The sequence below is a fragment of the Papaver somniferum genome, chromosome 5, assembly GCF_003573695.1.
Source record: "Papaver somniferum cultivar HN1 chromosome 5, ASM357369v1, whole genome shotgun sequence".
In the NCBI taxonomy this organism is placed as follows: Eukaryota; Viridiplantae; Streptophyta; class Magnoliopsida; order Ranunculales; family Papaveraceae; genus Papaver; species Papaver somniferum.
Genome location: NC_039362.1, coordinates 61,844,009 through 61,871,277, shown reverse-complemented (window position 1 = coordinate 61,871,277; position 27,269 = coordinate 61,844,009). Strand labels below are relative to the sequence as shown.

General features: G+C 36.7%; 3 protein-coding genes across 8 annotated transcripts; 1 reads left to right on the top strand and 2 right to left on the bottom strand.

The window, feature by feature from the left end:
- The first annotated feature begins 333 nt into the window (after positions 1 to 333).
- LOC113281701 lies at positions 334 to 2,815 on the top strand. Its single transcript, XM_026530501.1, has 7 exons — positions 334 to 488; positions 1,493 to 1,656; positions 1,834 to 1,896; positions 1,997 to 2,044; positions 2,147 to 2,200; positions 2,333 to 2,396; positions 2,512 to 2,815. Exons 2-7 carry the CDS (start codon positions 1,510 to 1,512, stop codon positions 2,553 to 2,555), a joined length of 420 nt encoding a protein of 139 aa, XP_026386286.1. The 5' UTR covers positions 334 to 488; positions 1,493 to 1,509; the 3' UTR covers positions 2,556 to 2,815.
- Positions 2,816 to 4,027: 1,212 nt separating this feature from the next.
- Positions 4,028 to 7,838, bottom strand: LOC113281700 (KH domain-containing protein At4g18375-like). Of its 3 annotated transcripts, none has more exons than XM_026530497.1 (8): positions 7,745 to 7,838; positions 6,725 to 7,385; positions 5,986 to 6,420; positions 5,643 to 5,897; positions 5,229 to 5,555; positions 4,975 to 5,036; positions 4,662 to 4,735; positions 4,028 to 4,477 (listed from the first exon to the last, which is right to left on the bottom strand). In XM_026530497.1, exons 2-7 carry the CDS (start codon positions 7,307 to 7,309, stop codon positions 4,687 to 4,689), a joined length of 1,713 nt encoding a protein of 570 aa, XP_026386282.1. In that variant the 5' UTR covers positions 7,310 to 7,385; positions 7,745 to 7,838; the 3' UTR covers positions 4,028 to 4,477; positions 4,662 to 4,686. The 3 variants fall into 3 exon arrangements, with proteins under 3 accessions (XP_026386282.1, XP_026386283.1, XP_026386284.1); XM_026530498.1 differs by having other exon boundaries at positions 4,069 to 4,474; XM_026530499.1 differs by lacking the exon at positions 4,662 to 4,735 and having other exon boundaries at positions 4,069 to 4,477.
- Positions 7,839 to 11,327: 3,489 nt separating this feature from the next.
- Positions 11,328 to 14,476, bottom strand: LOC113281696 (pantoate--beta-alanine ligase-like). Of its 4 annotated transcripts, none has more exons than XM_026530496.1 (5): positions 14,458 to 14,476; positions 12,933 to 13,572; positions 12,483 to 12,596; positions 12,186 to 12,317; positions 11,328 to 11,623 (listed from the first exon to the last, which is right to left on the bottom strand). In XM_026530496.1, exons 2-5 carry the CDS (start codon positions 13,509 to 13,511, stop codon positions 11,507 to 11,509), a joined length of 942 nt encoding a protein of 313 aa, XP_026386281.1. In that variant the 5' UTR covers positions 13,512 to 13,572; positions 14,458 to 14,476; the 3' UTR covers positions 11,328 to 11,506. The 4 variants fall into 4 exon arrangements, with proteins under 4 accessions (XP_026386281.1, XP_026386279.1, XP_026386280.1 ...); XM_026530494.1 differs by lacking the exon at positions 14,458 to 14,476 and adding an exon at positions 13,680 to 14,374; XM_026530495.1 differs by lacking the exon at positions 14,458 to 14,476 and adding an exon at positions 13,928 to 14,374.
- Positions 14,477 to 27,269: the final 12,793 nt, after the last annotated feature.

Sequence of the window (27,269 nt, the reverse complement as noted above, 5' to 3'; positions counted from 1 at the left end):
ATTTGGTATATTATTTTCTCTCTTTATGCTTTGTTCTGCATTTAGAAGCGTTGGCTTGCGGTGTATGCCTATGATTTGCACTGTATGCCTAAAGTATATACACTAAAAGGAGAGGTTGAGCCGGGGCCTTACGGCCCCGGTGATACCTAGTATTAAAATAAAAAGAAAAGAAAAAATAAAAAAATAAAGAATCAACTATCCGGCGATATGTATCCATGAGACAGGGACCGGTCAACGATCTTTGACTTGACAAAAGGTCATGTCACAAGTGGGAAAAAACAGGGTAAATAAATATTGTGCGTGGGAATATTTATCATCTATGGATACTATTTATGTAGTGGGAACTGGGAAGGAAGGAGAGGATTGGAATAGAATAAGCATTTTTGTTCAGTCATCCTTTGCCCACTCCTCCATACTTCTTCTGTAAAACGATCCAGACGCACTCAGAGAAAATAAGAACCAGAGAAATCTGACTCTACATCATCGAAGTAAGAACTCTTTTTCTTTATTGATTTTAATTTCTTGTTTCAATCCAGTTAGATCGAATTATTATATTGATAGATCTGTTTGAAGTTTTGCATGGATCTTTATGATTACATTTAGGGTTTTTTCGATTCTTTATTTTTCTTGATTATTCTTGTTACTGAAATCATAGATAGATCTAATTGTTTCTTATAAATTTTGCTGATCGAAATCTATAAATTTGTTAATCTTTGATTATAAGCTGTTGATTTCCTCATTTTGTGATTACATTCGAAATTGGTTCAGTTGACTAATCTGAGTAATTCGGAATAATCAATCAGTATTGAGGAATTGAGATGATAAGTTATTTGACTATAGGTGGCAAAGATGACATTAACATTTTAGTTGATATGAGCTGAAACTGTGTCATGTTTTGAGGAAACTATAATTCTTTGATTTGGTGGTGGAAATATGTGTTACAGATATTTAGTGTTTGGTTTGGAAAGTCAATGGATGATTTTGGATGTATTTTGTTTCGCTAGGAATGATCCAATTACCATAAAAAACTGTTTACTCTCGCGATTTCTTAGGTTTTTGAATCTATAATGTATTTACTTGTGATCTTGTATTAGATGTTTGCTGTTTTTCAACTTCCTTCTTGAATGATGTGTCATTCTGCTATTACCTTTACCCTGTCTCCGTTTTAAATAAGTAGAGTGGAGGTTTTGAAATAAGTACTACTTACAGGAAGCATCAAACAATTGTGCAACTGTCTGTCTCATTCTCTCTTGTCTTTACATTGTCTTTTCTCAGAAGGTGTTCTAATCAATAGCAGAACACCTTGCCTTGAGTCGAGTCTTTATTTGCAAGGTGAAATGAGTGCCTTGTTGTTGTTGTAGTTTTTTTTTTTGTATCATTAGCTATCAAGATGCAACCCTATTGTTCATCGCCAAGGGAGCTGTGTGAGAGGAAAATAATAAAAACTGTTTAATGTATTAGAGGCTTACTTTCTTTTTTAATATTTTTGCAGAAGACCAAGCTAACAAAATGTCAAGCGCAAATGCAGAGGATGCCCAGAAGCAGGAACATGTAGAGGATACAGGCAAAGACCAAGTTAACGAAGACTCACCTGAAAATGACCCAATGCACGAAGACGGAAAAGAAGAACATCCTATGCCATCACCTCAGCAAGAGGTACTAACCGAATCTTACTTTATTCGCATTTCTGGAAAGAGTTTTTTTCCAACCCAGTTTAGAGCTTACTTGGCATGATTATGTTTGATGCTTTTCCGTGGAGTGCCAAAGTTGGATTCCTTACGGTACAATCCGAATTTAAAAATGGTAGAAACTTAACATTAAATATGTCTTCAGGAAGAAGTACTCAAGAAGAAATATGGAGGAATTTTACCCAAGAAAACTCCTTTGATATCCAAGGTAACAATCCATTCCTGCAGTTCTAATGATTAATAGTCGCTACCGAGTTTTTCTACTTTTTAAGCTGTAATTAATCGACGAGTGTTATTGTTCTTTCCAGGATCATGAGCGTGCATTCTTTGATTCTGCTGATTGGGCTCTTGGAAAGGTAAATTATAATAGTTATCACTTCCTGCATAATTTTAGTTGCTAATCGTTTGTCGTGCTACCTGCTTCAATGTGTGATGTATGTGATTGTCTGATTGAACAGCAAGGAAAAGCAAAGCCTAAAGGACCACTCGAGGCACTTCGACCAAAATTACAGGTATCTTTATGTTTCAAAGTTACAACTGCCCCCAAAATAACATGCTAGATAAAATGCTGTTCCGATGTTAAATAAAATTCTTATTTTGTAACAAACAAGTAATTCACTTGTTTTCCTGTTTGCTATAACCAGCCCACACCACACCAGCAAGCGCGATCCAGACGATCAGCTTATGCTCCAGCAGGCGAGGGTGAAGGTTAGTGGTCAACCTCCCCCCCCCCCCCCCCCCCCCCCCCCCCAACACACACACATCAACTATGTTACGCTTCCTGTTAGATGATTCATATGAAAAATGTGTTCCTTTGTTGTAGATGGTGGCAGTAACCTGAATGGCGAGGAGCAAAACAGCCAATAAGCAACTCTTAATTGTATGTTCTTAAATGGTGACCCTATTCCGATGTTTCCTATTCCAAAATGAGTCCATTTCGCCCCTTCCCTGAATAATGAATACAAGTCTATGTAGCTGTGTTAAAACGTTCAATTGATGTATGCTTGCTCTTATACACAGCCTGAACCTCTAATTCAATGCCGGGTTTGTTGGTGCATTTTATTCTGATCTTTTGTTTCTTATACTGTTCGTTCACAAGGATCAAATAAATTAAGAGCAAACATCCCCATTTTGGCAATTTCAAAACTCTACATTAGGTTGAACGATAGTTTCCGATGTCTATTAGTTAACAGAAATTTTGCGAGTAGAAAGAATTTAAATATAGCTTTTTAAGGGAATAGAATAGAGAAATTTTACAAGCTGCTTTTAGCTTAGTTATCATAATGGACATTTGGGTTTATAGAACTTTTCAAAATCACTCCACCCACAATAATGGTGATTGTATAATTGTAGCTAATATGAGGCATGATAAATGCAAGAGTAATACAAGAACATACAGAGAGCAACAAAATTGGGATAAACTTAATTTTATTAATTAAGTTGATGAATTATACAAACAACGTTTCCAGATCATGTTTAGTACCAGAGCTACATGTAATCACACAAAGTAAGTCGCCACCAACATGTAATCACACAAAGTAAGTCGCCACCAACAGTGACAGGATCTTCTGAACTTCTGCTTACAGACTACTTTTGAAAAACAACCCAAAACACATGCAAATTAGAAGAATTAAACCCCAGCAAAAAAAAACCACTTGGGTACTAGAAAGGGACATGACTAAATGAAAACAATCAAAACATATTATTTAGGGAAGAAAACGAAAATTTAAACCAAGGCAAGAAGAGAGACCAATATGCGATATATAATAGAAGTGAATAGCTGAAAATAAAAATAAAAAAAATGTCACCAAAAGAAGAAAAAAAAAACTGAATAGCTGAAACACATAGAAGTGACGCTTCCTTGTCAAAAATTCCAAAAAACTTCAATGAAATAGGTTTCAGATGAAAATCAGACCGTAGAAATAGAGTCGAATAACTGAGAAGTAAAAAATGGACCACAAGCCATAAGCGTGTAGACCTGGCAACCCGAAATACAGAAGTCGCAGCCTCACAGGGCATCACAAACCATACACCCAAGATAAGAAAAGTCACCTGCTGCTTCTATAGCCGACACACTCACCTGTTTAACATACCAAAAGTTGACCGATTTCATCTTACCTCAAGAGAGAGCTTCTTCTAACCAGCTTCTAACAGTTTTCTGAAGTTCCAAAAAAAAACCTGCCTTTTAAACAGTATGCAGTCTGTAACAAGACCGATTTCATAAAACCACCGAATATCGGCAACAACAGACCTTGTTTCTTCACAGCAATGAAGATCAGTAAAGCATGTGAGAAGGCTGATGTGCACTTATTGACAACAACAAAAATACGCATTTACGGTTGCACATTGACATGATGTATATATATTTACAAGCTGAAAGTTAGGAAGTGGTTCACTAATCACCATTAAACACACAAGCTTCTACTATCAAGTCATCAAAGGTAGAACCATAAAATACAAACACAGGAGAGTTGATTTAATCTGAAGAAAAAAAATACTCTTCCTAATAAAAACAAATGCAAACACTAAAGAGAGAGGCGTGACCACAAGCACATGAAACGTATAAAGAAAACGGGATTATGTTTCTACAAGTCAAATAAAACTCTGGTTACATTGGCCTTTTGAGGCATTAAACAATGGAGCTTGGTAAGATTTGGTCTCAAGTCTGCAAAAGGTTGGTGGGCCATTGGTTTCACACACGCTGTTCTTCCGGGCTTGTCTTCTGGTCTAGGCTGGAAGGCTTCATCAAAAGAGGCAGTAAGGCTGGCTTCGGGCTTCATTGATGTCTGCTGTTTTTGTAGGAATGGGAGGCAATAAAGGTAAAGTAGGAGCATTAGCAATCTAAATGAGGGCTGGCTAGGTATGATAGGAAACTAATATATATATATATATATATATAATGTGACTGGAATATATCAAAGCAACTTGGCATTTAATCCAAAGGGTAGAAATGTAAGGAAGGCAACGATCTACCTGCAAGCCCTAATCACCAGAGTGCCTAATAACCATGATGTTTTCCATGGGAAACAGGGTTTTGACCAGATAACCTGGCGACAAAAGCTAAAAATCAGGGTCCAGAGGTAGACGAAGTAATCACAGTAATTAGCAATAGAGTAAGCTTCATATCGAGATTAACGGAGATAATGGACACCTTCTAAACCTAACGACTAGAGGATACCACCAACAGACAGTAGGATAACAAAAACCAAACTCTACTGCGGTATAACAAGCATGTAAAGAATAGAGGTTGACAAAGATAAGCAATAAAACACTTCTTGGTTCTTACCCTGCACTACCAGAACGACCAGAAGAGTAGCTCCCATAGGCGCCATACCCACCACTACCACTCTGAGATACGAAACACAAGTATTATGAAGCCAGTACAGGTTAAAGAGTTTTACGATGTAATGGAACCTTTACTACACAAGATTGCCAGGTTCACAAACTACCAAAGAGAAAGAGTAACAAGATGGTTCTAAAATCAACAATGTTATATGAATAACAGCAAAAAATTAGGAGGCATCTGTTGGTTCAAATTACCTGTGAACCACCGTAACTTCCATAGCTGTCTATGGGAGGTAAATCACTTGAACCACCATATCCACTACCAGAGTAGGAAGAATATCCACGTCCATGCGATTTACTGTCTCTCATGTCTCTGCTATCTCTCATGTCTCTACTGTCTCTCATGTCTCTCCTATCTCTGCTTCCATACCTGGAATCTTCTGGGACCTCTGCTGGCATGGGAAAGTATGGAACAGCAGGTGGAAATGCAGACACTCCACCCTCTCTGTCAAAAAAATTGGCTTTCAACCGTGTTCCTACTTGTATCAGAGCATCCCGAATAACTTCAAGTTCTCCACTGATCTGGAATTCATAACAATGAATATAAATACTATGTTTCCACCAAAAAAAATATGTTGCCAACAAGAAGTTTAATGAACAGAACATCACCTGAACCATCTCATCATCTGCTGATGCAACTTTTGGAAGGTTTTCCTTCGACAGAATGCGAATATTTGCTCTTGTAATTCTCCTCATCTCGGAGATGATAGCTCCACCTTTCCCAATGAGACATCCAATGCGGGAGGACGGCACAAGTAAACGTGTTGTATAAGATTCACCAGCCTCTTTCTCACTTTTTTCGCTACATCTTGGCTGCAATCTCACTGCAGCATCGATAGCTGGAGAGATGGGGTCTTCAAAAAACTGGAGAAGCATAATGGAGATTTCAGATGAATTGCGACATAATCTGCCTTTGTAAAATATCCAGAAAGAAACAGATAAAAACTCATACCTCTTTTGACGAGATAGATATTATGCAATCATCACCTTCAGTAGCTGAACTATCAACCTTAATGTAGGCCCCAGACTCCTGTCTGATTTGCTTGATTATTGAACCACCCCTACCAATCACACTACCAATATTTCCAGTTGGACAAACCATACGCAGAGCAAAGTCCTTCGCAGAGCCCTCATCCCTTGGAACAGGGTAAAAAGGGTTCGAAGCCCAATCACCTCCCGCATCACCTTTGTATCCACCATATGGTCCCATAAGCGGAGTTAAACCCACGATAGGAGCACCTCCACCTGGCCCCATGTAACCTCCAGCTGGCTGATATATGTTTGGAACGGATGGAGCGAGAAAATGTTGGGAGCGAGAAGGATTATCGTGAAGTCGGGAAGATACTTGGAGAAGAGCCTTCTTTACGACTGGGACTTCCCCACTTATCTATTAACAGAAAATACGTCAGATTAGATAAGAGTCAGCTCATAGATTCATTTTCTGGCACACCAACAAGTTAAACCTAAGCAACATTGTGACATCTAATATCTTTCATGCGATAATAATGGCCACCTCGTAGATGTACAGTTTGTTTAAAATGGTAACAACTGCAAGGAAATGTGTTCTATGCAATAGACAATAGAAATTCCATGCCAGATAATACACAAATAGCAAAAACAGGTAATGAAAAATCTAAGACAGCATTAACCAAAAAAATGTATTATATGCAAATTCAACAAACCATAATTACCTGAAGAAGCTCATCAGAACCCATAGCACAAGGAGGGAGATGTTCATTCTTCAGAATCCTAATCTGCGCACCAGTATCACTTCTTATCCCTTGAACTATCTGCCCACCTTTCCCAATAATACAACCAATCTGATCTGACGGCACAAGTAAACGTATCGTAGATTGCTGACCCCCTTCAATATCTTCATCTGCTGCAGCTGCCTCGTCAGCTATAAGCCGATCATGTACCCTAAACAACGCATCTTGTGCCGGACAGATCAAATCACCATTGTCCTCAAACGTATTAGTTTCCCTATTCGTACTAAAAATTGTAACAACCCTCTCTTCACAACCTGGCATCTCCTCCCCAATTCTTATCTTAGATTGACTATCTGCTCTCAATTGTTTAATAATCTCACCACCTCTACCTATTATACTACCAATCTTTCTTCCTGGGCATAAGTAACGGTATACAGTATCCTCTGGTCCAGGTGCATAGTTATGTCTATCATCACCTCCAGAGTTTCTCCTCTTACCTCCTCCTCCATTATCTGGATATTCCTGAGAGTGATCTCTCTTACCATACTTATTCCTCTGACCAGCCATAATCTGTAAATCGAACTTATACAACCCTTACTACTCAACCAAAAATTTCAGCTTCTCCACTTACAAATTACAATACCTGAAAGAAAAAAACTAACTGATCAGTCACCCTAAATCAAAAAAATTCCCAATAAACTCAAACACAATCACCTCTAAACTACAAAAGATGTCACCTTTACCATTAATTCACGAAAAAAACCCAAAAAAAATCTCCTTTTGCATCAACAAATCACAAATAATACCCCTAACAAGAATTAGATCTCAACAAATCTATAACTAAAGGTGTCCAGACTTTAGAATCGGAAACCCATTGTGAGATTTTAGTCAACAAGCTACAAAAGTCGATCAAACGTTCACAAAAACAACAAATTTCACACAGAAAATAGAAAAATTCCAACTTTAAAATATTTCCAGAATAAACATAATAACGGTTCATACCTTGTTAGGAAAAAAAAGTGAATCAAGACCAGAGGAGAGAGAAAGTGATGTGTATCCCAGAGGACATGAAAGACTCTGAATTATCAAGAACTCGATAATTTTGTTTGTTATTTAGGGTTTTTGACATTAGAGGTGGTAATGTACAGAAAAGTCCTTGAACAAATCAGGAAACCCGTAATCACGTGACGTTTACTGCCGTACTTATGGAAAAAAATTTCAAAGGTCAGAATTGTCAGAGTCGGACCCGTGCAAAACTGAATTTACAGTTACACATGCACACAGTAAGTCCTTTCACAAGAAAAAGTTACTTCTAAAAGAAGTCAAAAGTTGAAAACTTCTACAGGAGGGACTGCATTTGACCCTCCTTCATTTGGCACAAAAAGTTGCAAACCTCCGCAGACAAGATCAGATGGGCATCCAAATGACAACTAATAATGCGTTTGGATACATATTGTAAGTAACTTTTTGATTTTTAGAAGTCAAAAAGCAAGTAATTAATTTGGGTATAAATTTTAGAAGCAAAAAGTTCGATTTTTTGTAAAGCAAAGTATCTTTGCTTCTAACTTCCTGGATAATCTGATGTCCAAACGCGCTACTGATCTTTTTATGAAGGGAAAACGCGCTACTGATATCAAAGAACTCAAATTGTTGCCTAAAATATGCTTCCTGCTTGATAGAGGTTGAATCAAAAATCTGATGCATCAAATATTACATGAGAGTCTACTTCAGTGAAGGCTCAATATTGAAGCTCATTCCACTTTAAAACACTGTGCCCAGTAAAATTAACAGCAGGCAACGACAAATTGTTCTTGTTTCCAAAGAATGGAACGGCTTCTTATATATGCAAACACTGCTGGACCATCTGGTCCATCTCCATAGTGTGTTTTGTGAGTGTGGGAAAAACTGGGGGAGGATTTGGGGGCACAAAGCATTTTCGTCCATGACCAGAATTAATGTGTATGGTTAAACTTTAGAATGATACTCCCTTCGTTTCTGGAAAAGTGAAAGTAACACTTCTCCGGAAACGGAAGTAGTAGTTCTTTACAAAATATTTTACACAACTTGGATACGTCCCAAGAATGAAAGACAATTAGGTTGCAAATTGCCTTATACAAGTCATAGAACACAGACCAAGAAGCAGCAGTATAGAACAACCGTATTCCTACAAAAGAAAAAAGGTTATATCCCTTTCACAGAAAATTGATCCTCTTAACAAGTTCGAGTATTGTTGCAGATCTCCAAGCGAAACCAGCAGTAGGTTATATCACCTTCACTTTGGCGCTGCCATATACTGCCTTTTTAGGTGAACATACAGTTGGCATAGAGTAAAGTTTATTGGGAAAAAAGAACACTAAAACAGTCAGACATGTAAACATGCATATACACTTGTCCAAGTACAAAAGTGCTTAGTTTCTTTTTTCTGTAAGCAAGACCGGACAACAAACCTATCTGCTGGGGTTCCATCTCTAACACTACCATCCATATTATCACTTATTTCGTTTTCCTTGTTTAAAAAAGCACATCAGAATATGCTATTATAAATAAAGAAATTCAAGTGAAAATAGCAAAGGCCAGAGAGATTTCTTCTTCGCTCAATAAGTATGACGAGAGAGAAACCAAAGTGAACATTATGATACAACCAATAAACAATAATTACTGTGGATCATGTGCTTAAACGAGAAATGAATAAGAACCTGCTGAAGAGAAGTCACTTTAACCCTGAAAGACCCTTCCAGAAATTCGGCTTCTCTTTTTAGCTTCCTTATCCTCTCGACATCAGAGCAAGCAGCTTCTAAATGCTCTATCCATTATCAGAGTTGGAGACATGCAACTCTTGAAGCAATTGCTCTAACCTTTTTACAGCTTCTTCAACATTCTCCAGGGCCTGAATTCAACCATTGAAAGCTGTCAGAAAGCTGGTATATAACATTTAGATCTGATGCTAAAACCAAACGGAACTTAACCTGAAATACTTCCAGATTCTAGAATCTTCAAACATTGTTATGTGCAATAGAGCGAGTCAAAAACGGTTATGATGTGGATTCACCACCACCCACCCCCGACCAAGTGTCCACAAGTGCTGCCTTAGTCAAAAACGGTGGAAATCTACAAAACCTGCACGATGATTTCTAGATGGTGCGATTACAACTAAAGAATGTTTTCTTTTCCTATCTGTTATACACATTCTAGAAACAAGCGAAAATTGATAAAACCATGCAACTCTAAGTTTTGTTTTGAGTTTTGATATTAAGAAAATAAATTTGATATGCTAATTTTCACCCATGCAACAAAGAGAACTAGTATTAAGATGTTAAGCTACCTATTGGGTTAATTTAATAGTTGTGTCAGTTTTAGCAAAACTCATATTGAGATGAGAAACTTGCATCATTACGACAATGAAGGCATTCAAAACTGCTCATTATTGGTGCAATATGTATTGGAAAAGTTTCAAGTGAAACGCATTTTAGGATATAATTAACAATGTCAAAGAGTATAAGAATATTACCTCCTGATGGCCTGGTTGCATTCGACAGAAAGATTCTTTAGCTCCTTGAACTTGTGGCTAATTTTCGAGTCAAGATCCCATCCGTTTGTTACAGCTTCAGCATTTGTATTATCCCTGTCAACAGCTTGTGACTCCTTTTTCACCCTATCTGCATCTCACAAACTAGCAATAAAGAGTCCGTGCTCCAATAATCTTCTTCAATTTTTAGCCGCAATCCTACGCCTTCCTTGAAACTTGGCATCCAATTCTTTCTCTGGTTCTTCTAATCCTTAGTCTACAATTTCAATTCTGCCAGGAATCTCAATAAGACAATAACGAAAGCATTTAACATCCTCTTCCAACACGGATTTCTCCTGCCCAGGTGCTTCTCTAGCAGATGGCACCGTATGGTCCGTAACTGCGACATTAAACTCCCAATCTCTTTTTCGAGATTATTAACCTTCTCTTCTAGCAATTTAACCTAATATTCAACAGATTCTCTTTCTAACTCTGTTTTCACTACAAATTCATGATCTAAAGCATCGACCAAGTCATCTTCACCGCCAGTGTGATAAGACTTTTAGGGGCATAATCAAGAAGTTCATTATAATTAAAAGATCTTCTAGTAGTCGTATTCAAAGTTCTATTCGTTCCAGAAAATCCTTAGGAGTAGGAGGATATAAGATCAAATTAAACAATAACTAACAATGAGAAGTAAAGAATGATAAAGTTACAGCAACCATATCCTTTCATGATTTCTAGATTTTGTAAGATCCTAATTCCTAGCACATCAATCCAGAAAGACAACAACAGCAGTTCTTTCTGTGTCTTCTAATTATTCACCAATTTTATGGAAGATGAACCACCCAGGCAACAGTTCAAACTAGATGCATGTGAGACAACGGTTAAACTACAACTAATAGTAGCCGCAGTCCACAGACCACAACCACTACATCTGGGTGTTCAGTATTTTGTCAGTGTCAAATAAAGATAAAAGATCCTACTTGTTTATTCAATATTTGGTATGACCCTTCAGAAACTGAACTGCATTCCCGTTCCTTTGCTTGGTTCGAAATCAAGATTGCAGTATTAACAAAATTGAAGAAAAGGAGCAACGTATAAAGAATTGGCCTCAAAATGCAATTTTGTATAACAGTTGAGGGATCATTATTACAATCCGAGATGCTAGTTTGGTACACGCAAAAGACTAACATAAACTTACTTAAGGTTCCATCTTATTATAACCAGAATCCAGATATTAGACAGGCTACGGTTGATCAGTGATTGATTTCAATGTTGTCTATAAGTCTAACCTTCCCAAACCAGGCAGCAACACAAAACACGACTGGACAATGTATTTTTTCCATTGCTTCCAAACACTCCTGATCCACAATCTGCATATAAATATCATGTTCAGTATATGATCAATGACTAAATCTCCTGACTAAAATAAGATGAGATAATAATGAAAGAAGACGAGGAGGAGGAGGAGGAGGAGGAGAAAACAGCAGTCTTCTATACATCGATGTGGTATTTCTGGGTATGAAGAAAGCACATTCTTATTTAGATCAAGGTGATGAGTCGAGGCATCTGAAATTGACTCGTAAGTTTTATTCAACCTTTTTGCAAGAAGTTTAAATACATATATGTCTACATTGCATGTTCAGTTGGCAATAATATGCCCCACTAACAAAGCAATCCATTGGGATTACTGGTGTCAAAACTACAAAAGATTCGAGGAGACAATAATTTGAAACACAAATCATAGGCCATTAGTGTTCTTCCTGAGCCACATAAATAATGCAAATGTGAAGGTCAATGTTCCGCAGGTAGGACCCAGTATCTTAAGTATCTTCTTGAGTTTAATCTCAAACATCAACGAATATACTTAATAAGAAACTTCTGTGTACAAGAAAGGTGATAACAAGATAGTGAAAAGATTAACCAAGATCCTACCTCAGCATAATCAACTTTCCCTCCAGCTTCAAGAATTGCTTGGATTACGGAGTTTCTCAATTCTGTACATGAAATTTGACCATTTTCTGCAGCAGATTTAGCTCTTGAGAGTGATCTGCTGATAGATAAGGCCTACACACAAATGAACATAATCGTGCACATTACCGACAATTTGAATATGCGAACCATTTTGATTCCGGAGTTGATTTTGAACATTATGAGTATTCTTACTTGCTGCAAGTTTCACGACGGAATCAGAAGAACAAAGAGAAAATGATTAAGTATGTCAAGACTAACCTTTTCCCGCTCATCAGGCGAGAGTTTCACATTGCGCGAGCTCATCGCGAGGCCATCAGCATCACGCATTATGTCACAACCAACTATTTCAATAGAAAAGTCGAGGTCCCGTACCTGAGAGGAATTGGTTAAACAAGTGAAGCAACCGAATACGCTTATACACTCATATAGAAAATATTTAATTTCTCACATTAGGTGAGTATGTTGTTTTATAGGATTCCCATATGAAACGAAAGTGTTTCCTGCAAAGTTATTTAATTTTACAAAAAGAATTATTACATCTTCATCTCTTGAAAATAAGGTAAAGCACAATTTTGATCTTGTGATCCATATATAATTTACTTAGAACATGTATAATCATATATACTGGCAGAAAAACAGTGATCACTAAGAAAATAACCTGAAACATAACATCGTTAAAATAAGTAAGTGAGAAGAAGAAAGACAAACCATCCGACAAATAATTCGCCATTGCTGATAATCTTTCTTGCCAAAGACAGCAACATCAGGCTCAACTATATTGAACAACTTAGTAACAATAGTAGCAACACCTCTGAAAAAAATAGGCCTACTTTTTCCGCACATTCCCTTCTCCAACCTCTCAACTCTCACCCACGTTTCGTGCCCTAATTTCCCTTCTCCGCCAATACAAGAATCCACTCCTTTATCCTTCTCTTCTTTATTAGTATAACTGTCAATGAATTCTCCATAATCGTACAGATTTTGAGGGTGGAATACAACATCAACTCCACCACCAGGGATCGACTTAAGCTTCTGAATATCACCATGAAAATCAGAAGGATATGTTGTAAGATCTTCAGAAGGGGCAAATTGAGATGGGTTGACATAGATTGAGACAACAATGACTTGTGCTTGCTTTTGCGCTTCTTTGATAAGGGAAAGGTGACCTTCATGAAGGTAACCCATTGTAGGTACTAAACCTATTGTTTTGCCTTGAACTCTCATGGATCTTGACCATTTTCTCATTACCTCCTTGTCTGTAATTATCTCTATCTCTTTCTCTACCATGGCCTTCTCTGCTTCTTTCTTTGTTCACTACTGAAAATCTTCGCTTGTGCACTTACAATACCTGAAAAACAAATAAAACCCTAACTGATCAACATAGATTAATTCATTAAAAGGATTCTTCCTGAACTCACAATAATCATTCATTCAAACAAGAAAAGGAAAAACCACCTCATGCATAAAGAAAATAGAAACTCATAATCAATATTAACCCTGACCAACATAAAAGTCTATAACTAAAGATCTCACTCAATCTATAGCTAAAGGTCTCCAAACTTCAAAAGATAAAATAGAAATCAGAACCCATATTAAAATGTTAAATGTTAGTCCATCAAATGTTCAAAAAAAGAAATTACAATAACGTATGAAAAGTAAGCATAAAAATTGACCAAATGTCAAAGAGAATTAGATCTGAATACACTAAAAACTGCGCATTGATCAAAGTTCCTGTTGGCTGACCATGAAAATTATTGCTTGGAATGTCCAACGGTGTGGAATCCCTTTCACACAAAATCACCTAAATTAATTAATAAGTAAGGATAGATCAGAAATCATCTTCTTATCCGAAACTAAATCTAAAAGACACGTAGTGAAAAGTATCCTTAATGACTTCCCTGATACTCATATAGTTGATCCAATTGGAGCAGCAGGAGGGCTAGTTATAGGATGGGTTGATGGATTCTCATTTGAAATTGTGCAGTGGAATCTAAACATGATAAATATCATAGTTCAAACCAATACAAACTCTATTCCTTGGCTTCTAACTTGCTTCTATGGTAGTCCTTATCCATCTAACAAAAATGAAGCATGGGACTTCATCTCTGAAATAGCTAATCAGGTCAATAGAAATTCTATGCCTTGGATTTTACTTGGTGATCTCAACATGATTTTTAGTCAGGAAGACAAACTAGGAGGATTACCCTTCAAAAAGTCTGATAGTGACTATTACCAAAATATTCTAAATTTAGCAGGTCTCCATGATATTGGCTTCAAAGGTTTGATTATACTTGGAACAATCACAGGGAATCTACAGCTAACATTCAAGAGAGGCTAGATAGGGCAGTTGTAATCTAGAATGGAGTGATAAGTTCCAAAATGCAGAATTATCTCATCTTGTAGCAGTAGGATCTGATCATTGTCCTATTGCTCTAAATTTAGACACTACATTTACTAAAGCCCTTCACACTTTTAAATTTTATGATACCTGGCAAAAGGATATCTCTTGTGTTCAAACCATTAGAGAGTCATGGAACCATGTAATCAATGGAGATCCTACAACTTCTCTAATCTTGAACCTCAAGAATGTACAAACTAATTTAGATTCCCGGAGAAAACATGTTTTTGGCTTACCCTCTAAACAAATTAAACAATTACTTTCCCAAATAGATAATCTTAACAAAGTTAACTTTATTTATCAAAAGGAAAACAAAATTAAAGAAAAACTTTCCCAATTAGAAAGCTTATATGCAACTCAAGAAGCCATAGCTAAACAACAATCTAAAGACAACTTAGTTCAGTTAGGTGAGAAAAATACTAAATTTTTCCACACTAAAACCCTGAAAAGAAGAAAATGGAACACTATTGAGTGTCTTAAAAGGAAGGACAATGTGCTTTCCTTTAAGAGAGAAGAAATTCAGGAGTCCTTAATAGACTATTTCTCCTCTCTTTTTTCTTCCCCTTCTCCTCCTCCTGATCCCAATCCTCTTATTTTCCAAAATATAAGCCCTTGTATTAATTCTGACATGAACTCTACTCTTAACTCTGTCCCCTCAGTTGAGGAGATATGGAAAGTTATAAAGAAATTAAAACCCAATAAGTCCCCTGGCCCAGATGGCTTCCCAATTAGTTTTTTCAAACTTAACTGGGAAACTGTGGGTGATCAAGTTGTTTCTTCTATTCAAGAATTCTTTGAAACTGGTACTTTAAATCCATAACTAAATAAAACTTTCCTCTTCTTAATCCCTAAATCTAGACACCCTAAGCATCCTAGTGGCTTCAGACCAATAGGTCTTTGTAACACTATTTACAAAATAATAGCCAAAATTTTATCAAACAGAATGAAACCCTTTCTAAACTCCTTAATTTCCCAATTTCAAGTATCCTTCTTATCAAAAAGACAAATCTCTGACAATATAATCATTGCTCAAGAGATAATTCACTCTTTTAAAAAGAAGAAGGACAAGCATGCTGGAATGGGTATTAAGATTGACATGTCAAAGGCATTTGATAGAATAGACTGGAACTTCTTAATGTCCTCTATGAAAGCATTTGGTTTCGATGATAACTTTTGTAATCTCATCTACCAATGTATTTCTACTTCTTCTATTGTTGTTTTGCTAAATGGAAGCCCAGAGGAATATTTTAGACCTTCCAGGGGACTTAGACAAGGATATCCCCTGTCTCCATACTTATTCATCATTTGTATGGAAATCTTTTCCAGAATGCTGCTAGAAGGAGAAGAGAAGAAGCTAATCAATGGTGTCAAAATAACCCCAAAGAACAGTCCAATTTCTCATCTTTTCTTTGCAGATGACTTCCTGTTTTTTATTAGAGCTGACTTGAAGGAATGCCACAATATTATGTCTATTATAGACTCTTTTGGCAAAGCCTCAGGACAACTTATAAACTTTGAGAAATCTGGAATCTTCTTTAGTAAAAAAGTGCAACCTAAACATCAAAAAATGATAAGTAAAATTCTAAAAATAAAAAAAATTAATCCTCTTGACTCTTACTTAGGAACACCTATGTTTATCACTAAAGCAAAAATTAAATTGTTTGAAGACTTAGTTGCAAAGATGGAAACTAAAATAAAAATCTGGATGGGCAAATTACTTGTTCTCAATAAAGCAACTCTGACTAGTATGGCTAGCTACCAAATGACTGCTTCATCTTACCCAAAAAAATTACTAATAAAATAGATGCACTCCAAAGAGATTTCTGGTGGGGTAAAGAAACTAACTATAAAGCTTATTACCCCAGATCATACTCTTGTCTGTGTAAACCTAAACATAAAGGGGGCTAGGTCTAAGAAATGCACATAAGTTTAACTTGGCCATGATAGCTAAACTAGCCTGGAGACTCTTATCAGAATCTAATGCACTGTGGGTTTCTCAATTGAAACCAAGATACTTTGGACATACTTCTCCCTTTAGAGCCAAAAAACCTACCACTAGTTCTTGGATCTGGAGATGTATTTTTAAAGGTATAACATTAGTTGAACATAATAGCATATGAGAAATAGGGGATGGTAAAAAAACTAGTATTTGGGATAACAATTGGATCCCTAATCTGGAAAACAATCTTAGTAACTGGAAATCAACAACTAACAACCATTTAACACTTGTGGAAGATCTTATGGATCCCATCACAAAGAAGTGGAATAATACTCTAATTTTAGGAATGTTCCCCAATCATATATCTGAAAATATTATAAATACTAGAATAACAAAAGGTAAACAGGATACTTTGAGGTGGCTTCTTACTAAATCTGGGAATTTCTCTGTTAAATCTATGTATAACAAACTAAATGAGAAGACCATGAACCACTACAATCTAGGACAACCAGACTCTTTCTGGAAAAAACTATGGAACCTAGATATATCTGACAGAATAAAAAATTTCGCATGGAAATGCTTATAAAACGCTTTATCAACGAACCAAAAATTGTCTAAATTTATGGAGGATGTACATCCTCAATGCTCCTTTGGCTGCCCGGATGAGGAATCAATAAAACACCTCTTAATTTTTTGTCCCTATGCTCAAGAGATCTGGGCATCTGAACCAAATCATGTGATTGCTTGCTTTCCGAATACTATCTCTTTCTTAGATATCTGTAAACATTGGATGGAAAATCCTAATCAAACTATTTCTTTAGAGCTCATATTAACCAAAGCATGGTTTATATGGAAAGAACGATGTAATAAAGTTTTCAAAAAAACTTCATTATCTAGCTCTCAATTAAGTTTAGAAATCCAAAGACATTTAGACTTTTGGAATACACATTCTAAGCCTCTGAAAAAAAATTAAAAAACAAGTTCCTGATTCCTGGATTGCTCCTAATAAAAATCAATGGAAAATTAATATTGATGCAGCATGGATCTCAAAGACTATGCCTGCAGGATTTTCTTTAATCTTACGAAATGATGCAGGTGAATTCCAACAATGTAAAGCAGGGTCAGTCTCAGCTACTTCCCCTGAAGAAGCGGAAGCAATAGCTCTACAACAGGGAGCAAAATGGGCAATGGAATTGGGACTATCGAATTTTTTGGTGGAAGGTGACTGCAAATGTCTAATGGACTACCTCAATGGAAAAGAGTCAGAGATTGAATGGTGAAACCAGTCCAGAATGGAAGAAGTCGAGAATGATTTTAGTTTGTATCAGTCTTTTTTGGGTTTTAGTTATGTTCCAAGAGCTGCAAATAGTGTAGCAGACCTCTTAGCAAAAGAGGCAAAAGCTTTTAGACAAACTTCGAATTGGAGTAGAACTCCACCTTCTTGTATTACAAATGCTCTTGAAGTAGATAAATCTAATGTTAGGATGAACTCAGTCATGCCTACATTGGATAAATCTACTTTCTGTGATGTAAGGGTTTTTAACTCCCTAAGTTAGTTCTTTTTGATGCACTTAACTTACAAAAAAAAATAATCAAAGTTCCTGTTGGAAATATTGACAACAATTGAAAAAAATACTTAGCTCGAACCAATGGTTGATTTCGATGCAGACCAAATTGTCGCAGAATAATAGAGGCACGTATGATATACGTGTCCTAAAGAAATATTCGCCGGCTATTCCTCTTGTAGAGAGATGCTATAGCCCTATCGACGAGATGCCTCCAGGATACAACTATCATTAGCGTTCCTCATTGTAGATACAAGAGAACACCCTTAGAACTAGGCATCAATGATTAACAAACTTAAAACAGAGAAAACTGGGTAGTAATGTTTACAGAAAACAAAGGAGCAGAAGAAGAGTTTCTCTGTTGTGTGTAATGAGCTGAAAACTCCTCTCTTATATAGTGTTCAAGAAAAATTTGGACGTTAGAAATAATGGAATAAGATTCCCATGCGTATGACAAAAGAGGGACAGAGATTCTCACTTTGTCAAAAAAACAGTCACTAAGAAAACTGTGTAAAAGAAAAGGCTGTAAAGCTGCTGACTAGAAGACTGTGTAAAGTGAAAGTTTTTGTCTGTCCAAGAGAAGCATACGAACAGAAAACAGTGTATGCTTTTGTCAGTCAACAAAGAAACACGCGTGGCAGACAAATCAGTCAACAAAGAAGCACGCGTGTCAGACACATAAAACAAGAGGAGATTCTTTTACATGTATGGAAACCCATAAGAAAAAAAAACCGTAAGAAAACTTTCAGCAAAAATATAGGATCTAGTGAACCCACACCCGAACCCGACCCGCCCGCCCGGACGGACGACGGCGTGCGTGCTTCGGTGTGAAGCACCGCGCTTACGAGAAAGGCAACCTTGCCCTAATCTAGGTCTTATCCCTCACACAAAAGTTTGTTGACCCAAAGGGCCATGCCCTTTAGCCAATTGTATGGTATTTAAGTCTAAAACACTTTAGATTTTAGTCTATGTGGGACTATTGTTTTATCTATTCAAAAGAAAAAAGAAACTGGTGGGAAATAGGTCTAGGGATCAAGTCATAGTCCATGCATATTTGGTTTTAAAACAAAACCCGTTTTTTTCTAACAATCCCCCACATGAATTATAAAACATGTCGACAAAATACGAGAAAACATAATACATCAAAATTAGGCTAAGGTGTCCCAGAGATTGAACCTTAACTTAGTGAGAGGTTACCGGAACTGCTTGTTGTAACGGTGAACACAATGTCTTGAACCGCCAACAGTGAGTGCAATTCAGAAATAACAACCACACTTTGATGTCTCAAAGAAAAGCTGCCAAGCTCTTGCCGTTGTGCCCGTTTTGGCCGTGGACTAAATCCCGGACTTAATGAATGTCTCTAGAGAATCAGCTCAAATTCTCATAGGAAGCGGCCCCACTTCCAACATCCACATAGGTGAGTCCATTAAGAGTTTCCTGCCACACCCCGCTTTAAGCAAAGCCATGGTACTCATTAAGATCTCAACAAATCATCTTAACTCATGCAGGTAGCACTATCACACAGTTACACCATAGGGAGGGACTAAGATAGTGTTGTCCCGACATCACCAAAAATTAGTTGTCTCATTGAACCTTGATCTTGGAGCTCCATTCACAAGGTTGAGTATCCTTCATGGAGATTTATTCTATGGGCTTAAGTCCCACCCCCCTCGATGTGGATCTAATTACCTTTTTAGATAATCCTTTCGTCAAAGGATCTTCAATATTCTCTTTAGACCTCACAAAGTCTATAGAGATGATACCAGTAGAGAGTAGTTGTTTCACTGTCTTGTGTCTTCTTTGTAGACGTATAGACTTTCCGTTGTATACACTATTCTTTGTGCAACCAATAACAGCTTGACTGTCATAGTGGATTGTGATCGAAGACACAGGCTTGGGCCAGAGTGGAATTCCTCCCAGGAAACCTCGTATCCATTCAGCTTCCTCTCCAGCTTTCTCCAAGGCTATAAACTCAGACTCCATGGTGGATCGAGCTATACATGTATGTTTGGAAGACTTCCATGACACAGACGCACCTCCAAGTGTGAAGATGTACCCACTAGTGGATTTTCACTCATCTGAGTCTGATACCCAGTTAGCATCACAATACCATTCTAGCACAGCAGGATACTTCCCAAAACTTAAGCAATAGTTTGAAGTTCCTCTCAGGTACTGTAGAACTCTGTAGAGAGCATTCCAGTGATCCTTCCCAGGGTTGCAAGTGTATCTGCTCAATCTACTCATATTGTAGGCAATGTCAGGTCTTGTGCAGTTCATCAAATACATAAAACTGCCAAATAATGCGAGAATACTCAAGTTGAGAAATTCCCTCGCCCTTGTTCTTTTTCAAGTTACAATTGGGATCATAAGGAGTAGATACAGGTTTAGCATTTTCATGATTAAATCTCTTAAGTACAGTTTCAGCATAATGAGATTGACTAAGACTATATCCATCAGACGTCTTTCTGATTTTCATCCCTAAGATTACATCTGCGGGGCCTAGGTCTTTCATGTCAAAATTTTCGTTAAGCATGCTTTTAGTGGTATTAATAATATCAAGGTTATTGCCTAATATGAGCATATCATCAACATACATGCACACAATAACATGAGAATCATCCACAGATTTAATGTAAACACATTTATCAGATTTATTAAACTTGAAGCCATTAGATATCATTACATGATCAAATTTTTCATGCCACTGTTTAGGTGCTTGTTTTAAAACATACAGAGATTTGTTCAATTTGCATACTTTGTCTTCAAACCCTTTCACAACAAAACCTTCAGGTTGGTCCATATAAATTTCTTCATTCAATTCACCATATAAAAATGCAGTTTTAATATACATCTGATGTATATGCAAATCATAAATAGAAGCAATAGCAATCAACATCCTAATAGAAGTGATTCTTGTGACCGGTGAATAGGTATCAAAGAAATCTAATCCTTCATGTTGTCTATAGCCCTTAGCTTCCAACCTAGCGTTGTGTTTTTCTATAGTTCCATCTGTTTTAAGATTCCTTTTGAAGACCCACTTGCAACCTATGGTTTTACTACCAGGAGGTAAGTCTACAAGCTCCAAAGTTTCGTTTTGTTGAATGGAATCCCACTCATTAACCGAAGCTTCTTCCCAGAAGGGAGCTTCCGGAGAAGTCATAGCTTCCTTATAGGTTTGGGGTTTATATTTTACAGTAAGAGTCACAAAATCTGGACCGAAACTTTTCTCGGTTCTAACCCTCTTACTTCTTCTAGGTTCGGTCTCATCATCTAGAGACGGGGGCTGACTAGTTGAAGGAACATCTGAGAGGTCATCGTGGACCCTTTTGCGAGGTCCATACCCTAAAGGAAAAATGTGTTCAAAAAACACTACATCTCTAGATTCTATTATGGTGTTCTGACCAATGACAATGAACCTATAAACACTAGTGTGCTCAGGATAGCCTAGGAAAACGCAATCCACAGTTTTAGGTCATATTTTGGTTTTCTTGGAGCGAGGAATGGCCACCTTGGACAAACACCCCCACGCTTTAAAGAATGCATATGAAGGTTGTCTACATCTCCATAACTCATATGGAGTTTTGTCAGATTTCTTAAATGGAACTCGGTTCAAGATATAGCAAGCAGAGAGAATTGCTTCCCCCCACAAGATCGAAGGTAAACCTGAACTAGCTAACATAGCGTTCACCATATCTATGAGTATTCGGTTTTTCCTTTCAGCTACTCCATTCGACTCAGGAGAATAAGGTGCAGCGGTTTCATGAATGATGCCATTAAGCTTACAGAAATCTCCTATAGGTATCACATACTCACCGCCACGGTCTGATCTAAGAGTTTTAATTGTAACGCCTTTTTGGTTTTCTACTTCAAGATTATATAATTTGAAAGCGTCTAAAGCTTCATATTTACTTCTAAGAAGATAAACCTGACAGTATCGTGAGTAATCATCGATAAAAGTGATATACCATTTTTTACCACCTCTAGTTGGTGTTAATTTCAAATCTCCTAAATCCGAGTGGATTAGTTCTAAGGGAGTTGTACATCGTTCAACCTTTTTGTTAAAAGGTTTTCTTGCATATTTAGATTCAACACAAATTTCACATTTATGACCTTTGTCTAAATTTATTTTAGGAATGCAACCTAAAGTAGCAAGTCTTTCGATGGATTTGAAATTAACATGTCCTAGTCTATCATGCCAAACATGTGAGGAGTCACATACATAAGCAGAAGAAGATGCATTAACATTCATGTTCAAAGAAAGTACACTAAGCTTAATCATGTTTTCAGTGACATAACCTTTTCCTACGAAGTCACCACTTTTAGAGATTACAACCTTGTTAGACTTAGCTACAAATTTAAAACCTTTCCCTAGTAAGATGGTTTATGAGATAAGATTCTTGCATATGTCCGGGACGTGATACACGTCATTCAATGCGAGAGTTTTCCCTGAAGTGAGCTTCAATTCAACCTTGCCTTTTCCCACCACTTTAGCGGTGAGAGTTTCCCATAAACAATTTCTCATCGTCTGCTACTGTATTATAGGAGGAGAAAGAATTTCTGAACTTGCAGACAGGCCTGGTGGCTCCAGAGTCTAACCACCAGTCTCTCACATTGGTCACATTAGAGACAAGGTTGACTTCGGACACCATGCCAGAAAAATATCCAGAATTATCTACAATATTCGCCTTGTTTTTCTGTTTTGGATCATTTTTGGTCTTTTTAGGTGCCTTACAGTCTTTTGCCATATGGCCAGGTTTACCACATTTATAGCAGTCACCTTTGATGGTGTTTTTAGAGACACCACCCTTTGGTTTAAGATGGTTACCTTTGGAGTTACGACGTTTATTACGTTTGTTACTATTTTTGCTGGATTCAGATTTTCCTCCATGTCCTTTCTTTGATGCAGCATTATCTTCTAGGATATGAGCTTTGTAGGACATGTCTTTGCTCAGCATCAGGCTCTTGTCCTTGCAGCACAATAGTTCCTCAACTTGAATCCTTTTCCCCAGCTATATCATGGTTATTTCACGAGTCTTGTGTCGCAGCTTTCTTTTGTATTCGTTCCACGAAGGTGGAAGTTTTTCTATAACTGCAGATACTTGGAAAGGTTCATCAATAACATTGCCTTCAGCAAGAATTTCGTTGATGATCAGCTGAAGTTCCAAGAATTGATCGACCACATGTTTTTCATCGGTCATTTTGTAATCAAGGAACCTAGCTACCAAAAACTTCTTGCTTCCAGCAGCCTCAGCGAGATATTTTTCCTCCAAGGCTTCTCATAAATCAAAAGCAGTAAAATTGTCTTTTGCATTATAAAATTCATACAAGGAATCATCCAAGCAGTTGAGAATATGATTTTTGCACATGTAATTCTTCCTAGTCCACCTATCCAGTCTATCTTCATAACCACGGTCATGAAGCCTTCTTGAGGGTTTTTGTAAAGCAACTTCATCTAACCTTTGGTCTTTGAGGAAAAACAACATTTTTGATTGCCATCTTTTAAAGTCTTTTCCACTAAACTTATCCGGTTTGTCAACAGTACTTTTACCCATGTTGTTACATAAAACCAAAAGTAGTCGGGTATTGTCTTTAGATTGTTGGAAATATTGACAAAAATTGAAAAAATACTGTGAAAAATACTTAGCTCGAACCAATGGTTGATTTCGGATGCAGCAGCAAATTGTCGCATAATAATAGAGGCACGTATGATATACGTTGTCCTAAAGACAATATTCGCCGGCTACTCCTCTTGTAGAGAGATGATATAGCCATATCGACGAGATGCCTCCAGAATACAACTATCGTTAGCGTTCCTCATTGTAGCATACAAGAGAACACCCTTAGAACTTGGCAGCAATGATTAACAAAACTTAAAACAGAGAAAACTGGGTAGTAACTGTTTACAGAAAACAAAGGAGCAGAAGAAGAGATGTTTCTCTGTTGTGTGTAAATGAGCTGAAAACTCCTCTCTTATATAGTGTTCAAGAAAAATTTGGACGTTAGAAATAATGGAATAAGATTCTCATGCGTGTGACAAAAGAGGGACAAAGATTCTCACTTTGTCAGAAAAACAGTCACTAAGAAAACTGTGTAAAAGAAAAGGCTGTAAAGCTGCTGACTAGAAGACTGTGTAAAGTGAAAGTTTTTGTCTGTCCAAGAGAAGCATGCGAACAGAAAACAGTGTATGCTTTTGTCAGTCAACAAAGAAACACGCGTGGCAGATAAATCAGTCAACAAAGAAGCACGTGTGTCAGCCACATAAGACAAGAGAAGATTCTTTTACATGTATGGAAACCCATAAGAAAAAAAACCCGTAAGAAAACTTTCAGCAAAAAGATAGGATCTAGTGAACCCACACCCACATCCGAACCCGACCCGCCGCCCGCCCGACAGGACGGACGGTGGCGTGCGTGCTTCGGTGCGAAGCACCGCGCGTACGAGAAAGGCAACCTTGCCATAATCTAGGTCTTCTCCCTCACAAAAAAGTGTGTTGACCCAAAGGGCCATGCCCTTTATCCAATTCTATGGTATTTAAGTCTAAAACACTTTAGATTTTAGTCTATGTGGGACTATTGTTTTATCTATTCAAAAGAAAAAAGCAACTAGTGGGCAATAGATCTAGGGATCAAGTCATAGTCCATGCATATTTGGTTTTAAAACAAAACCGTTTTTTTCAAACAGTTCCATCTAATTCTAAACAAGTTCATAACGAGACATTATCAAAACTACATGATCCCTATCAATGGATGACGATAATATTCAGCACCACATCCAACAAATAGCTAATGAAAAAATAAGCAACTTCTAGATTCCCAATTAACTAACCCCAAAGACTAATCACCATTCCATTGATCAATAACTTGCGCTTGTGAAAAACTTATTCTATGGCTTGTCCTAGATTCAATCAATTACTTAATCTTGTTTATATTTGGCAGAATGATTGATTTCTAACCCAGAATTTTCATTTTTTCCCCCTCATCCTATCATTCTATACGATTTATTCAATTACCAATGTCCAATGGATTTAAATTGATCAATCCCTTACCACTAACATGTGACCTTCAATAGAAGAAGCTGAAAGGTGATGAACATCAAAAAAAGAAACACTACTAATTCATACCTGGAGCAGGAGAAGGGTTCAGAGAAGACGATTAACCTTAATTCCTGATCAGAACTTCGATGGGGAAAAATGGTTTCTGAACCTTATCCTCTTTTGATCTACTTAGCCCAGGGAGAAATCGAGTGCGATAAATTGGTTATGGTTTTAGAGCGCCAAAAATCCACCCCTAATTTAGCTAATTTAGTGGGCCCGCTGCGAGTCCAAATCTGTTCACACTTCTCTAACGAGTGTATATTTCACATATTCTTCTGATTGGTTGATTATTTAACTAAAGTTGTCAATATAAGGTACATGGTCTTCAATAGGTGGTTTGAGTATTTTGTAAGTGTATATGATATAACTAATAGGGGTAGGATCCGTTGACATGGTTATATTGACATAATCTTCACATTTTAACGCCATTTTTTCTACTGAGCCCAACCGGCAATGAATTTGAAGCTAATTTTTTTGTGACATGTTCCTCATATAAAACTCTACATTCCTACCAAAAATGAGAGTATTCCGAAATACGAAACTTCACCATCAACAAATTTTAATTTCAACCAGTAATCTTCAACGGCTGATATTCAAAATCGTAGATGGTGGCTTTATACATCTCAGAATGCTCTCATTTTTGGTTGGAATGTAGAAACTTACAAGAAGATCATGTCATCAAAAAATTAGCTTGAAATTCATTTGCGGTTGGACTCAGTAAAAAAAATGGCGCTAAAATGTGAAGAAAAAAGGGAAAAAACCTAGCTAATGTCGGCGTTCACACAAATGTCACTACTGGTGAAAAGAAGAAAAAAAAACATAGTTAATGGAGGCATTCGTATACGTGTCACTACTATTTTGAATGACTAGTATGAACACATGTAAAATGCAATGCTTGCATTGAATTCTTTTTAACACCACAAATTGAAGAAATAAAATCTTTGAATTAATAAGGAATATTTAATTTTTGGTTTTGTAAATGTTGTATAGATAGCTCAAATAGCTTTCCAATTATATAATTTTACAAAAATACGAATATACGATATTTATTTTGAAAGATATGAGCATGATCATTTAGATTAGTTGATTTGTTTTTAAAAAAATGATTTTTGTATGTTAGGTTTACCTAATACAGACATTTCCAGTATTCCACTTCCATAATGATCAACTAATCTTAAAGTTTTCCTCTAAAAAAATTCCGAACGACTTTGCAAAAACTATTATGATAAGCGAATAAATATTGTATTATACAAATATCTTGCCATTTTTAACTTTGGGAAGTGATGAATAACTTTGGGATTAAGAATGTACTTAGGATCAAAACAATCTTTGCAACGGGAAAGAGCTATATAAACGATCTTATTTCTTGATCCAACTATAACCGGTTTAAAAATACGAAAAACCAAAGGTGATTCTATTTTTTTCTCATACTAATTTCACCTTCATCATCCAATTAAAAGTGGTCAAATAAAACGATTCGGTATCTTCTGAAGCGGTTGTAGCTCCTAAATAACCTTGCTTTACTTTACATTTTTGTATATAACTTGATCCTTCGATAAACGATTTTCACAATTCGACATACACATTTTACTCCCAAAACATCATGAATTTAAAGTTGAAAAAAAAAATAGTTGTCAAATCTAAATTGATGAGTACTTCATTTATTGAATGATATTTTTGCGACTCTATATCTCTTGACAGGATCTTCCATGTCTACTCTTCAACATCAGTTTGCGCAAAAAAAAAAAACTAGTTAACGTAGGCATTCAGATAAATGTCATTACCAATGAAAAGAAGGAAGAAACTCTAGTTCATGGAGGCGTTCAAATAAAAGCCACTACTGATTAAATTGACCAGTGTGAACATATGTGCACATGTATGCTTGCATTGAATTTTTTGAACACCACAAATTGAAAACAATGAAATCTTTTTGTGATACCCGCCGTTCTTTTTTTAACTCGGATTTTGGTTTTGAAATGTGGCCTATTTAATATAAAAATAATTACCTTTTATAATATTAGTGTTGGTATTTAAAAGTTTTGTTAGAATT